Raw genomic sequence first — 13,738 nt, forward strand, 5'->3', positions numbered from 1 at the left:
TGAAATGTCAACTGTGTCATTCAGCTTCCAGCAACATCACTCTCAGGTTCCTTATAAAATTCCTGTTCAAGTTAATGAGGAAATTCTTAGTTTATTAGCTACCTCAGGTGTTATTTCTAGCTATATCTCCCTGAAATCTTCCATTTTGAGGTTGTCAGTAAATCTATAGTGATTCAAGTAGCCTTTTAAATAACTCTGACTAGATTTCAAGACCTTCCAATTTTTTCTGTTATTTTTCTCATTTCCTAACTAGTTCATGCCATAGAACAGCAGTCTATCTGTATTCAACCAAGGCTTGAAGGCCGAGCTCATGTCATTTTGCTTGTATGAAACTTTCTAAGGTTGTTATCAGTGTTAATCTCCTTCTCCAGCCTCCTGCCCATTCAGCATCTGCATCTCCTCAGTGTCTCACTGATACACTGTTATCACATAGCTTCTAACCAGGTTAAACCATACTTTGTTGTCTTGTCTCTGGTTCTAGATACTCAGCCCACCAGCACTGAATATAAAATTGGACAAGAATTATTCATTTGGTCAGCTGCCATTTTTTGAATCATGACCTGAGCTGAAGGCAGACACTTAACTGAGAAACCCAGTGCCCCTCTTAAAGTTTCTATTGGAAGGATTCAAAGTGTATATGAAAATTATTCCCTAACTTTTAACTAAGCTTGAAATTTGTAATCAATGCCAGTTTTTGAGCAGAGTAGAGCCCCTGTTGTAATGGACTTGGATAATAAAAGGAAGGAAATGGTGTATAGTAAGAGGTAAGAAAAACCTAGAGAAAGAGGACAAGGGTCTAGGTCCTGTCCAGTATCTGTGGCTTTAGACCATGTGATAGGGTAAATAATGACAACCTCCTACCCCTATCTCCAAAAAGATGTCCACATCCTAAACTTACTATGGTACTTAAGGGGCAAAGAGGCTTCTTGGTTGTGAGTACATTTGGAGATGGAGAGATGAATTTGTATTATCTGAATGGGCCCATAGTAATCGCAAGGTCCTTGTAAGAGTGAGGCTGGAGTGTCAGAGACACAGAAAGGAGATGTGATGATGGAAACAGGCTGGAATGATAGGCTTTGAAGAAGGGGAAAGGAGCTGTAAGCCAAAAAATGCAGGCAGCTTCTAAGCAGGAAAAGAAAAGACAAAGGAGGATATGGGTTCTCCCCTAGAGCTCCTAGAGGAAGCTACCCTGGTTTTAGCCCAGTAAAAGTCATTTTGGATTTCTGACTTCCAAAGCTGTAAAGTAATAGGGTTGTATTATTTCAAGCTGCAATATGTATGGTAATTTGTTATAGCAGCAGTAGGAAAGTAATACAGACCCCCTCAGTTGTTGGAGGATTGATTCCTCAGCAGTGATGATGGGTGGCTTCCTTATACTGAATTAGCCAGACATTTCACTGGATTCACAATCTCATGGAATCATTGGAAATGTCCCCTAAGGATAGTGCAGAGCCAGCATTAGTCACATTATATCAGGCTATAACTCTCTTGTTTTCATCATAATACATTGCCTTTCAAGTCTATCTCTTGTGTCATTTTCCTACAAATGATTCTGTAGTTGTTAGAATTGTAACTATAGGAATATCCTTAAAGCATGGTGACTTTGGGCTGATGAATTTTGTGTCATTGACTGAACTAAATAGGAAACAGTGTGATAGTCTATTATAGATAACATCCTTGCTTGAAACTTTTGTTGGTGATACTTTCTCTTAACCCCTCCCTCTCCTTTTCTGGGGCAACTGTCAAAATAGGGGAGGATATTATAACATAGAAATGAATTAGGACACTTTAATCATTTGAACATTAGTTAAAGGCCTGGTTGCTTATTTATTTTTTAACCAAGTTATTTCTTACACTTTTTCACCTTAATAGTATCCATTGTGTCCTTTTGTCAGGGATCCCCCAGACTACCCTTAGGTTCAGTGATTCCCTAAAAGGACTCAAAAGACTCAAAAATCATTATACTCAGGGTAATGGTTTATTACAGTGAAAGGATACAAAGCATGTCAGCAAAGGGAAAAGGCACCTGAAGCAAGTCCAGAGGAAACCACGTGTAAACTTGGAATAGTCATTCCCAGTTGAAGTTGCAAAGGATACATTTAATTCCTGCAGCAGTGAGTTGAGACTACATGTATGAAGTGTCATCTTTAGGGAAGCTTGCCTGAGCCTAGGAGTCCAGGGTGTTAGTTAGGGATAGGATATTTGGGTTCACAGTTCCTGCATAACTGACTGCAATCACTGAACCTCCAGATCCCCAGAAAGGAAAGCAGATGTTCACCATAAATGACATTTGTATAGACTGTTTAGAGATATGGAGACAGTGGGCTTTAACGTCTCAAGCACACAAAACACTCTTAGACCATTTCAAGACCTAAATTCCTAGTAGTTGGCCGAAGGCTGGTCATGAAACAGGCCTTTGTGGGAATGTGCAAAGTTTGAGCAATTCAGGCATGCAGTTAACTCTTTATTGCACATCCTTATTCTGGTCTTCTTTCCATGAGAAAATACCCCTAAATGGTTTTTATTGGTTTCCAGTACACACTTATTCTGGTTAACATTCTTTTTGTTTGTTTACTTTTCACTATTCTCCTTTTCCCTGTTGTGATCGTTGTGTTACAAATATTTTTGAAAATAAATTCACATTTGCCTTTTCAATAATATGGACAATAAATCTCATTTTTTCACTTTGTTCTTCCTAGAAGTTTTTTTTTCTGCTCTCATTGCTCTTTTTTCTGATTATTTCAGAATGGATGAGAAATCTTGAAAGCAAAGCATTGATCCCAACCCAAAGCATTTTTGAAGAAGAACAATCCCATAGGATGAAGTTGGAAAGATACATATGGGATGATCCTTGGTTCTCCAGGTTAGAAGTCTTGGGATGTAAAGACCAATTAGAAATGTATCACATGAACCAGAGTACAGCTATGAGGCAAATGTTCTTCATGCAAAAGCAAGTACTCTCTCAAAGAGGTTCTGAATTCTGTGAACTTGGAGCAGAGTGTAGCCAGAACTTAAATTTTGTTCCATCTCAGAGAGTTTCTCAAATAGAACATTTCTATAAGCCTGATACAAATGCTGAAAGCTGGCAGTGTAATTCAATAATGTATGCAGATAAGATTACCTGTGGAAGTCATGATTATGACAAAGCCTTCCACCAATCCATACAACCTATTCAGCCTGAAAGGATCCAAACTGAAGATAATCTTCTCAAGTGTGCAGATGCTGTTAAATCTTTCAATCATTTTCTACATTTTGGTGATCATAAGGGAATGCATACAGGAGAAAAACTCTATGAATATAAGGAATGCCATCAAATCTTTAACCAGAGCCCTTCATTTAATGAACATCCACGACTTCATATTGGAGAAAACCAGTATGATTACAAAGAATATGAGAATATCTTTTATTTCTCATCATTTATGGAACATCAAAAAATTGGTACTGTAGAGAAAGCATATAAATACAATGAATGGGAGAAAGTCTTTGGGTATGATTCATTCCTTACTCAACATACAAGCACTTACACCTCAGAGAAACCCTATGAATATAATGAATGTGGGACATCTTTCATCTGGAGCTCTTACCTTATCCAGCATAAGAAAACTCATACTGGAGAGAAACCCTATGAATGTGATAAATGTGGAAAAGTGTTTAGGAATCGTTCAGCCCTTACTAAACATGAACGGACTCACACTGGAATAAAGCCCTACGAATGTAACAAATGTGGAAAAGCCTTCAGCTGGAATTCTCATCTTATTGTACATAAAAGAATTCATACAGGAGAAAAACCTTATGTATGTAATGAATGTGGGAAATCTTTCAACTGGAACTCCCATCTTATTGGACATCAGAGAACTCATACTGGAGAGAAACCTTTTGAATGTACTGAATGTGGGAAGTCTTTCAGCTGGAGCTCCCATCTTATTGCCCATATGAGAATGCATACTGGAGAGAAGCCCTTTAAATGTGATGAATGTGAAAAAGCTTTCAGGGATTACTCAGCCCTTAGTAAGCATGAAAGAACTCACTCTGGAGCAAAACCATATAAATGTACGGAATGTGGAAAATCCTTTAGCTGGAGCTCCCATCTTATTGCCCATCAGAGAACTCACACAGGTGAAAAACCCTACAACTGTCAGGAATGTGGCAAAGCATTCAGAGAACGCTCAGCCCTTACTAAACATGAAATAATTCATTCTGGAATCAAGCCTTATGAATGTAATAAATGTGGAAAATCCTGCAGCCAGATGGCTCACCTTGTTAGACATCAAAGGACTCATACTGGAGAAAAGCCCTATGAGTGTAATAAATGTGGAAAATCCTTCAGCCAGAGCTGTCACCTTGTTGCTCATCGGAGAATTCACACTGGTGAGAAACCCTATAAATGTAATCAATGTGAAAGATCCTTTAACTGTAGCTCTCACCTTATTGCGCATCGGAGAACTCATACTGGAGAGAAACCATATAGATGTAATGAATGTGGGAAGGCATTTAATGAGAGTTCTTCCCTAATTGTACATCTAAGAAACCATACTGGAGAAAAACCATACAAATGCAATCATTGTGAGAAAGCTTTCTGTAAGAATTCTTCTCTTATTATTCATCAGAGAATGCATAGTGGAGAGAAACGCTTTATATGCAATGACTGTGGAAAAGCCTTTAGTGGTCACTCAGCCCTACTTCAACATCAGAGAAATCATAGTGAAGAGAAACTGTGAATTGAATTGATAGATTTTTCTTTTTTTGTACATTTAGTAACACTTTGAAAAAGGAAAAAAAAATCCCTATAAATCAAGAGAGGAAATTTTTTAGTAAGAATTCAGGAAAACTCCTCTTTTATTTGATAGAAAATATCTGCTTAGAAGAAACCTGTGAATGGAAAGACTGGGAAAAGCTTTCAGCAGTTATGTAGCCTTTATTTAACATCAGATAATTAGAGTGAAGAAAACTCCAAACTCTCATAATTCTCCACCAGGAGTCCTACTTATGGAACATGAATGTAGGGAATGAGACTTCTTTTAGTAAGAGATCTCAACTATTTGTGGATCAAAGTGCATTGTTAAGGGGAAAACCTTGTTCTGGGAAAAGTCTTTTCAACTGAAAATATACTGTTTTGCATCAAGCTGGAAAAATGGATGGGAAGATTTATAGTAACATCTTTTGCATAGTTGTGGAAATACAGATTTTGCTGTTTTAGAGGGAGGATGTGGGTGCCCTTTAAGGAATAGAATATGAAATACTATAAATCTGAATTTAAGAAAAAAATAGTATTAAGTGGGATATTTACTGTTGATCAAGATTAACCTTAGAAAAGATTAGTAAATGAGATTACTAATGGTGGAAAGATAATTACCTAGAAGTATGAGACTGAAGTTGGAACAAGAGGTGACAGTTTATGACCCAATGTGTCAGTGTCCATGGTTTACTCATGGTTGCATTGTTGGAAAATTCATTTGTAATTTGTGTTAGGCAATCACTATAAGTTATAATGTGGACACTGCATCAGTATACATAATGTTAAGGAATGAAAAGGACAAAAGTGTACATATATATCTATAATTATAACCTCTAAGAAATGTATACAGATTAAGACTGGAAGGACCCATGGAGAAATTAACCTGGTTAATTTAATTTTTTAAAAAAGTTTTACAAACACATACAGCACTTATTATGTGCTAGGCTTTGTTTTAAATGCTTTTCAAATATTAACTTGTTCAGTTTCCTTAATTCTATGAGATAGGTACCATTATTATCCCAGTTTTACAAATGGAGAAACTGGGGCAGAGATGTTGAGAGGCCTACCTAAGGACACACAGTTATTAAGAAATGGAACTGAGATTGTTTGGCTCCAGAGTCATGTTTTTAACTACTATGTTATGCTGCCTCTCAAGTGATTTTTTTCCCGTATTTTTTCCCTTTTGTTGAGTTTTCCATAGTAGATATTTAATAATAAAAGTCCATAAATTCCTAAACAATGAGAAATAAAATTACCTGGCTCTCTATCCTGAATGATTTCTGGTAACATGAGAGCTCCTCCCTTTGGAATATGAAATCTGGATTGGACATTCAGAATCACTGCATTTTCTGGGACCTGGGTTCCCTAGGATTTCACTACCCATAACCCTGAGGATTACAGCACAGCAATGGCTGGAAGACTCAATGGACATTTGGGCAATGCTGAGGAATGCCCCTTGATGGGTTTAGACTGGCCTTCATAGGACAGAACAAGAGACACTACTGCACATGGGAGCACTATTTCTCAAGGTCTCCCTCAAATTCAGTGTTTATGCTTTATCTTCTCTACATGAGAAGATTGTTTGATAGTAGGGGGGCTTCAGAAGGGAAGGGAGCTCACCAATTCATCAGAGCGAATGCTCTGAATGCTCCTAGTTGAAAGGCAAGATACCTAAGAGGGTTTTAAGTGGCTTCTCTCCAGTTCACAAATATTTCCTGTATTTCCCCTAAAGTAGGGCTATAACTAAGAGTCAACAATCCTTGGATATGCTTCAAGGATATTGGTTAGAAATCTAGGATACAAAAGGTTCATCTGGTTCTTGTAGGGTCCATGATTCCCCGTTAGTTGAGAAAGTGGCCTAGCGGTGTGGGGAGGCAGTGCTCACCATCTGATTCCTGTAGCTGGAACTCATATAATTATGTACGTCTGATTCCATACCTTTCAGAGTTCAATACATAGTGGTCACCCAATAAATGTTGCAGGAGTAAATTAACTGAATAGAATTCTCATGTGATTTGTGCAAAGATAAAGAGATAAGATAAAGATTTGTGCAAAGAGCTTTAGAGAGAATAGAATTAGCAACATCTCTATTAAGAGAAAGCACTACGTATCAAGTCATACTGTAGCTATATGGGTATAGTATTCCAGTACCCAATGTAATACACTTTGAGCAAATCCAGTTTCTCTGATTTAGGGACTCGAAAGGATCTCATAATTCATATACAATATTATATAAACATCCTGACAAGTTATTATATATTACCCAGCTTAGTATCTTTTAAAAAATAATTTCTAAAAGTGCCTCTTCTGGCCCAGCCTACATCACAAGTCAAGAGAAAGTCCCAGACTTCTGCTTCCTCCTGAAAGGACCCCCTACATCCCTACCACTTAAAACACAGCCTTACATGCAGAGTGTGCCTTAGATGTTCAGGACTCCCAGCCCCCTCACCTCCCTTATTCTAACCCATGTGTGGCTCAGTTCATTGCCCCTCCCCCCTTTTTTAATATTTTATTTATTCATGAGAGACACCAAGAGAGGCAGAGACAGGCAGAGGGAGAAGCAGGCTCTATGTAGGGAGCCTGATGTGGGACCCGATTCCGAGACTCCAGGATTACACCCTGAGCCGAATGCAGACACTCAGCCACTGAGCCACCCAGGCATCCCAGTTCATTGCCCTTTTGACCACATCTTCAACTCCTCCCGAACTCTGGAACCTTCTGCTGGGGCCAGTTGGAATTCTTAATTTGTCCATGAGCTCTCCCCTTTCACCTTCCTGTTGTGGTTGAAGCTTGGGTCTCCCCTATGCACAGTGTCTCTTACAATAGTGCCAGGGGGTGGCTCCTTTCCCTCCCACTTTTCTCATTTGCTGCTTCTAGATTGTTCCTCCCTTTTCTCTAAAACTTACCTCTGACTCTTGGGACATGAGACCGTCACTCTTGATTCCTTCATTGCAGTCAGCTATTCGGGGTCTGCATATCAAAGATTTCAGCACCTGCTTTACTGCATCTAGAACCACTTCCATCATAATACTTCCTGATTCCATCATCCATCTAAGTGATCCCACAGTTCTTTGACCACTGTGCTCATGGTTTTGTAAACCACTCTTCACTCCCATTGTCATCCCTAGGACTATACCATTACTAGTGACTGGAACACCTCCACTATCTCTTTTTTAAGCTGGTTGGCTATTTAGTATCAAGATTCCAATAGCCCCTTGATTTAACCTTCCCTCATGCTCACTGCCAGCAGATGACTTTGCTTCTTATTTCCCCGAGAGAACAGAAGCAATCAGAATCCTGCCATAACATCGACCCACCTTCCACAGTGTCCATGCATTCCCACTGGTACCTATATACGAACTGATTGGGTTGGCCCTAGAGCCTGTCTCCTCCATACTGCTCAAGGGCATTGTTATAGCAAGTTTCCCCTCTCTTGTGTCTTCAGGTTTTCCCTACATACTGGATTATTCCAACATGCAAACATGCTTTTAAAAAAGAAAACCCCTTGATACCACATCCCCTTCTAGCTCCTGCATAATTTCTCTGCCTCGTTGTAGAAAGCAAAATTTCTCAAAAGTTGTCTGTTCTTGCTGTCTCTACTTCCTTTCCAATCTTTCTTGAACCTTCTCCAAACCTACCTCAATGCCAGATGTCCTCCACATTGCTAAACCTAGTGGTCAATTGTTTTTGCCTTCCTTGATATAGCATTATAGATAATAGATCATTTCCTCCTTAAAACATGTTTTTCAGGGATGCCTGGGTGATATAGTGGTTGAGCGTCTGCCTTTGACTCAGGTCGTGATCCCAGGGTCCTAGAATCGAATCCCACATTGGTCTCCCTGCAGGGAACTTACTTTTCTTTGTGTGTCTCTCATGAATAAATAAAATCCAAAAAACAAAACAAATATTTTTCAGCTGGCTTTCAGGAGGACTTCCCTCCTGATTCTGGGACATTCTTTATTTCAGGCCCCTTGGCTGTTTCCTCCCCACTTTCCTTACCTCTTAATGTTAGGACATTAAGGGTGCCCTGTTTCCTACTGTTTACACCCTTGATGGTCTTGTCCAGTCTTGAGGCTTCAAATACCACTGGTATGCTGATGACTTTACTTTTACGGCTACAGTTTGATGAGTGTTGAAAATGTCTAAGCCCTCATAACCACTACTACAACCAAAACAGTATTTTCACTTTTCCAAAAAGTTCCTTCACGTCTCTACAGTTCATTCCCACCCTACCCCACACCCCCAAGCCCTGAGCAACCACTTCTCTGCTCTATCACTACATATTAGAATTCTCTTTTAGGCTTTTTTGTATAAATGGAATCACGCCGTATTCTTCATATACTTAACCTTTGTGTCCAGAATTTTTTGCTCAACATAATGGAGGTTTTTTTGAGGCTCATCCATGTTATAGCATGTATTGGTAGCTTAATCCTCTCGCTCTTCTCTCTTCTCTTTCTCTCTCCCCCTCTCTCTTTTTTTTTTTTTTGAGTTGAATTCCATTATGTGGATGTGCTACCATTACTTATTCTATTTACCTGTTGATGAACATTAAGTTGTTTTCAATTATTGGCTATTGTAAATATAATTGCTATAGACATTCATCTACAAAGCTTTTGTATATGCAAGTTTTCATTTATGTTGTGTAAAAACCTAGGCTTAGAATAGTTGTGTTTTGTGTTAAGTATATGTTTAAGTTAATAAGACACTGTGGATCTTTTAATCTGATGTCGTTAATGTTTAATATTCTGGGAAATTTCTCTTTTTTATGATAGTATACATTTTTTAAAAGATCAGGAACAACAAAACATTTTTGCACAAGGAGGATAAGATAAGGAAAAGAAAATAGGAATTGAGAAGAGCATCATAAGAGATGAGAGAACAATTTTTAAAGGCCTGTGATATGCTTAAATCTGAGACCAATGCTTTTGTGTCAGTGGCAAATGGTAACAGAAATGAAAGAAGCAGAATGATGGTAGTGAGGCTTTATAAGGATTGGTAAATATAGAGAACAAGGAACAAGCCCTGCCAGTCCATAGGTTTCAGGCTCTTTCTGCCTGGATTTCTGTTAAACCTTGATTAAGACACTTCTGGGGCACCTGGATGGTTCAATTGGTTAAGCCTCGCTTTGGTTCAGGTCATGATCCCAGGGCCCTGGGATGATGTCAAGTACCCTGTTTAGTGAAGAGTCTGCTTATGCTTCTCCCTCTCCCTCTCCACACTCATGATTTCTCTCTCTGTCAAATAAATAAAAATTTTAAAAATCCTTATTTAAAAAAAGACTCTTCTAGCCACATACCACAAAGTGGGCTTTGTTTTTCTGAATTTCACTGTTCTTTTTTTTTTTTAATTTATTTATTAATGACAGACACACACAGAGAAAGAGGCAGAGACACAGGCAGAGGGAGAAGCAGGCTCCCCACAGGGAGCCTGACACAGGACTTGATCCCGGGTCTATAGGATCACACCCTGGGCCAAAGGCAGTGCTAAACCGCTGGGCCACCAGGGCTGCCCTCGCTGTTCTTTTTATATGTCCTTGACAGTTATGTACAGAGACAGTCAGTTATACCCATTCATGTCACTAATCTACCAGGGTGCTCTGCTCATCAGCTCTAGCACACTTCTTTGGAAACCAAGTATCCCCACACAAATCCATCTTCTGATTCCATGCCTTTGTATTTCCTTTCTAAGCTTTTAACACTTACTTCCCTCTTTTGTATTTTCCTGGTTTACCAAGGAGTAACTAACTCTTCTCACTTATGACTAAAAGAAGGAGAAGGAGAAGAAAGAACTATAATATAGTAATAGTTCATTCCATGGATAGTCAAATCTGACAAAGGTTATAGTTCTTTCCAAGGTCAAATGCCTATGTTTCTTTTTTTTTAATATTTTATTTATTTTTTCTTGAGAGAGGCAGAGACATAGGCAGAGGGAGAAGCCGGCATGGGGAGCCTGATGCGGGACTCAATCCCAGGACCCTGGTATCACAGCCTACCCAAAGGCAGATGCTCAACCACTGAGTCACCCAGGTGCCCCAAGTTACTATGTTTCTGATTTTATCTTGAGTAGCCTTACACAGAAATGGTGTTACATCTGTAGTAAAAAGAAGGTAAACTATGATAGTAAGTATAATAATATTAGACAAAAATATACAAATATAAAATTTTATAATATGTCATAGTATAGTAACAATTTTTGAGTGACATTCTGGGACATGTGCAAAACACTGGAAATTTATGTTTTTTGTTTTTAAATACTCCATCCTTTTCATTTAAAGAGTTTCTCTTTTAGGATTTCTGTTATTCAAATGTTAGCACACAATGTTTGTTGTCCTTATTTCTTAGGTTTTCTTCTATGTTTCCTAATTCCATTTCCTTTCTTATTTTTTTCTGGACATTTCCTCAATTTGCTCTTTCAGTTTGCTATTAGCTGATAATTTTATTTTATTTTTATTTATTTATTCTTTTTATTTTTTATTTTTTTGACAATTTCTTTATTAGCTATCCATTTTGCTATTTCCTCTACTGTGTCTTCATTTCAGCAATTGTTTACATACCTAATATTTATACTTGGTCCCTTTTTATGTGTTAATATTCTCACTTCCTATTGCAATACCATGCCTTACCTCTTTAAATATATTTAGTAGACTAACTTAAAATTTTGGTCCATCTGTTCTATTTCTTTTTTTTTTAATTTTTATTTATTTATGATAGTCACAGAGAGAGAAAGAGAGAGAGGCAGAGACATAGGCAGAGGGAGAAGCAGGCTCCATGCACTGGGAGCCCAATGTGGGATTTGATCCCGGGTCTCCAGGATCACGCCCTGGGCCAAAGGCAGGCGCCAAACCGCTGCGCCACCCAGGGATCCCATCTGTTCTATTTCTGATGGAAGCTGTAATGCATTGTGTGTTTTCTCTTGAAATTGTTATGTTCAGAAAATTGCTTATTACCTTCGCCAGTAAGTGTGTTTCCTTTGGGGTCACTGGCTGTTCTGTCGGTTGTTATGCATTCATGTGATGGGATCAGATTCTGGTTCCTATAAATAGTTCAGGATGAATGGATCCTAAGAGGGGAGGCTGAGTCATCAGAAAGCTAGACAATGACTCCTTACCTTCATGAGAGAACTCCTTGGAATGTGATCCCAGAGCCATCCCAGAGCTTTGAGGAGGCAGGGTGGAGAAACATTTGCCTGAGATAATGTGGTCTGTGCCTGCTTCTCAGCTACTCATAAGAACAGGCTACTGCCTTGCCTTGATTTTGCTCCACAGGAAGCCTGGATCAGAGGCTTGGTTACTGCAGCTGTGGGCACAGATACTGTTCCAATGCAAACAGGAAAGAAGCAAGAGCAAACTCCAGAAGTTCCTTTTGTTTGATTCTTACAGCTCAGCTATCTATCTCCTGCTCTAGTCATACAACCCAACATACTCATTCAAACCAGGTATCAATCTAGGTCTTTCTAGCATTTCTGATATTCCCTGATCTTTTGCCTCTTAAGTTATATCTGGGTTTAATCTCATGTAGGTGCCTATAGGGCTTGTAGAGACCAGAATTGGAATTTGATTTGTGAAACTTTGAATAGATTGTCTTAACATGAAGTCTATGGAAAGGTACTAGAGACCATAGCCCATTATACCTCCCCTTATTCTCTCAGCTTCTCCATAGGAGCAGGACACAGCACAGGCAAATCCAAGGCCAAGGGGTTCTATTTAAAATTGCAAAGCCTTAGGAGGCCTGGGTGAGCTCAGCAGTTGAGCGTCTGCCTTTGGCCCAGGGTGTGCATGATCCTGGAGTCCCAGGACCGAGTCCCACATCAGGCTCCCTGCATGGAGCCTGCTTCTCTCTCTGCCTATGTCTCTGCCTCTCTGTCTCTCATGAATAAATAAAATTTAAAATAAAATAAAGTGGTAGAACCCTCTTATTCTGGATTCTCTTACCCTACTCTACTCTTCTGGTCTATATATTTGTAACCCCTACCAACTTTAAGCATGCAATATAACCAACTTGTTATGTCTCTTTTTATTGCCTTTATCACTCTTACTAGATACAAACTTCAACAAGACATGGTTTTTCACTTGTTCAGTGTTCTGTCTCCAGGACCTGGAACAGTGTCTAGCACACAGCAAGTTTTCAACAGATGTCTGTTGAACTAAAGGCCAAATCAGCATTAGGGTGATTCCCAAACTCAGACTCTGAACATCTTCCCATATTATTATGACAATGGAAGGGTCCTAACAGAGTCTAGGGAAGACAACCCAGGCCAAATGGAAGAACTTTGGGGCATGGATTTGTTAGAGCATACAGAGGTAATAATGGGTAAGACTGTTCTGGATTTTGAATAATTGGAAAAATAAAGCTTGAGGCTTAATAACTTCCTTGGCGCTGTACTTGTTCTGGTTTATTTACTGGATGTTATCATTTTCCAGGGAGTAAACCAGCTGGACTGGGAGGCTGTGAGCTTATTCCTTTGGAACTTGGTGTAAACTGCCACATGGCTTAAGTGGACCTTCCAGTGCCTTAACACTGTCGGGAGGTGCTAAGAGGTGTAATACATGTAAGGTAATGGTATAAATAGCTCAGTTACTCACAAACATCCTTGGACATCTTCATTTTCAGTACATTGATATCAGAAACCATGCATGAAAGCGGCGTTTCTATATCGGAAGGCTATTGTACGGGCTTTGGGAACCCTCAAGCAGCTTCAACCAGGAAGGACAGAAGGCTTTTGTGTGTACAAAGACCTCTCTGGCCATTGTGGGGGTAATGGACTAACGGAGAAAATGGCCTGGCGGAAAGAGAAGCGTGGAGGTACGGAGGCTCCGGCCAAGGAGGTGCAGAGGTTGTGAAGCGATGAACACTTCTGTCTGCTGATTCAGACAATGTTATACCTTCAGACAAAAGCCTTTTTTTTTTTTTAAGATGTTATTTATTCAAGAGACATACAGAGAGAGAGGCAGAGACAGAGAGGGAGAAGCAGGCTGCCCTCAGGGAGCCCTACGCAGGACTCGAT

The 13,738-nt window shown here is 39.3% G+C and overlaps 1 protein-coding gene across 6 annotated transcripts in view; it reads left to right on the forward strand.

Annotated features, from left to right (window-relative positions):
* ZNF606 (zinc finger protein 606) overlaps window positions 1–13,103 on the forward strand; it is a 71,110-nt gene extending 58,007 nt beyond the window's left edge. For all 6 annotated transcript variants that reach the window (XM_072825452.1, XM_072826212.1, XM_072823699.1 and 3 more), the window contains one exon: window positions 2,746–13,103. In XM_072825452.1, coding sequence (XP_072681553.1) covers window positions 2,746–4,718 — 1,973 coding nt within the window. In that variant the 3' untranslated portion in view covers window positions 4,719–13,103. The remainder of the gene's footprint in view (window positions 1–2,745) is intronic.
* Window positions 13,104–13,738: the final 635 nt, after the last annotated feature.

This window comes from Canis lupus, chromosome 1 (assembly GCF_048164855.1).
Source record: "Canis lupus baileyi chromosome 1, mCanLup2.hap1, whole genome shotgun sequence".
Lineage (NCBI taxonomy): Eukaryota > Metazoa > Chordata > Mammalia > Carnivora > Canidae > Canis > Canis lupus.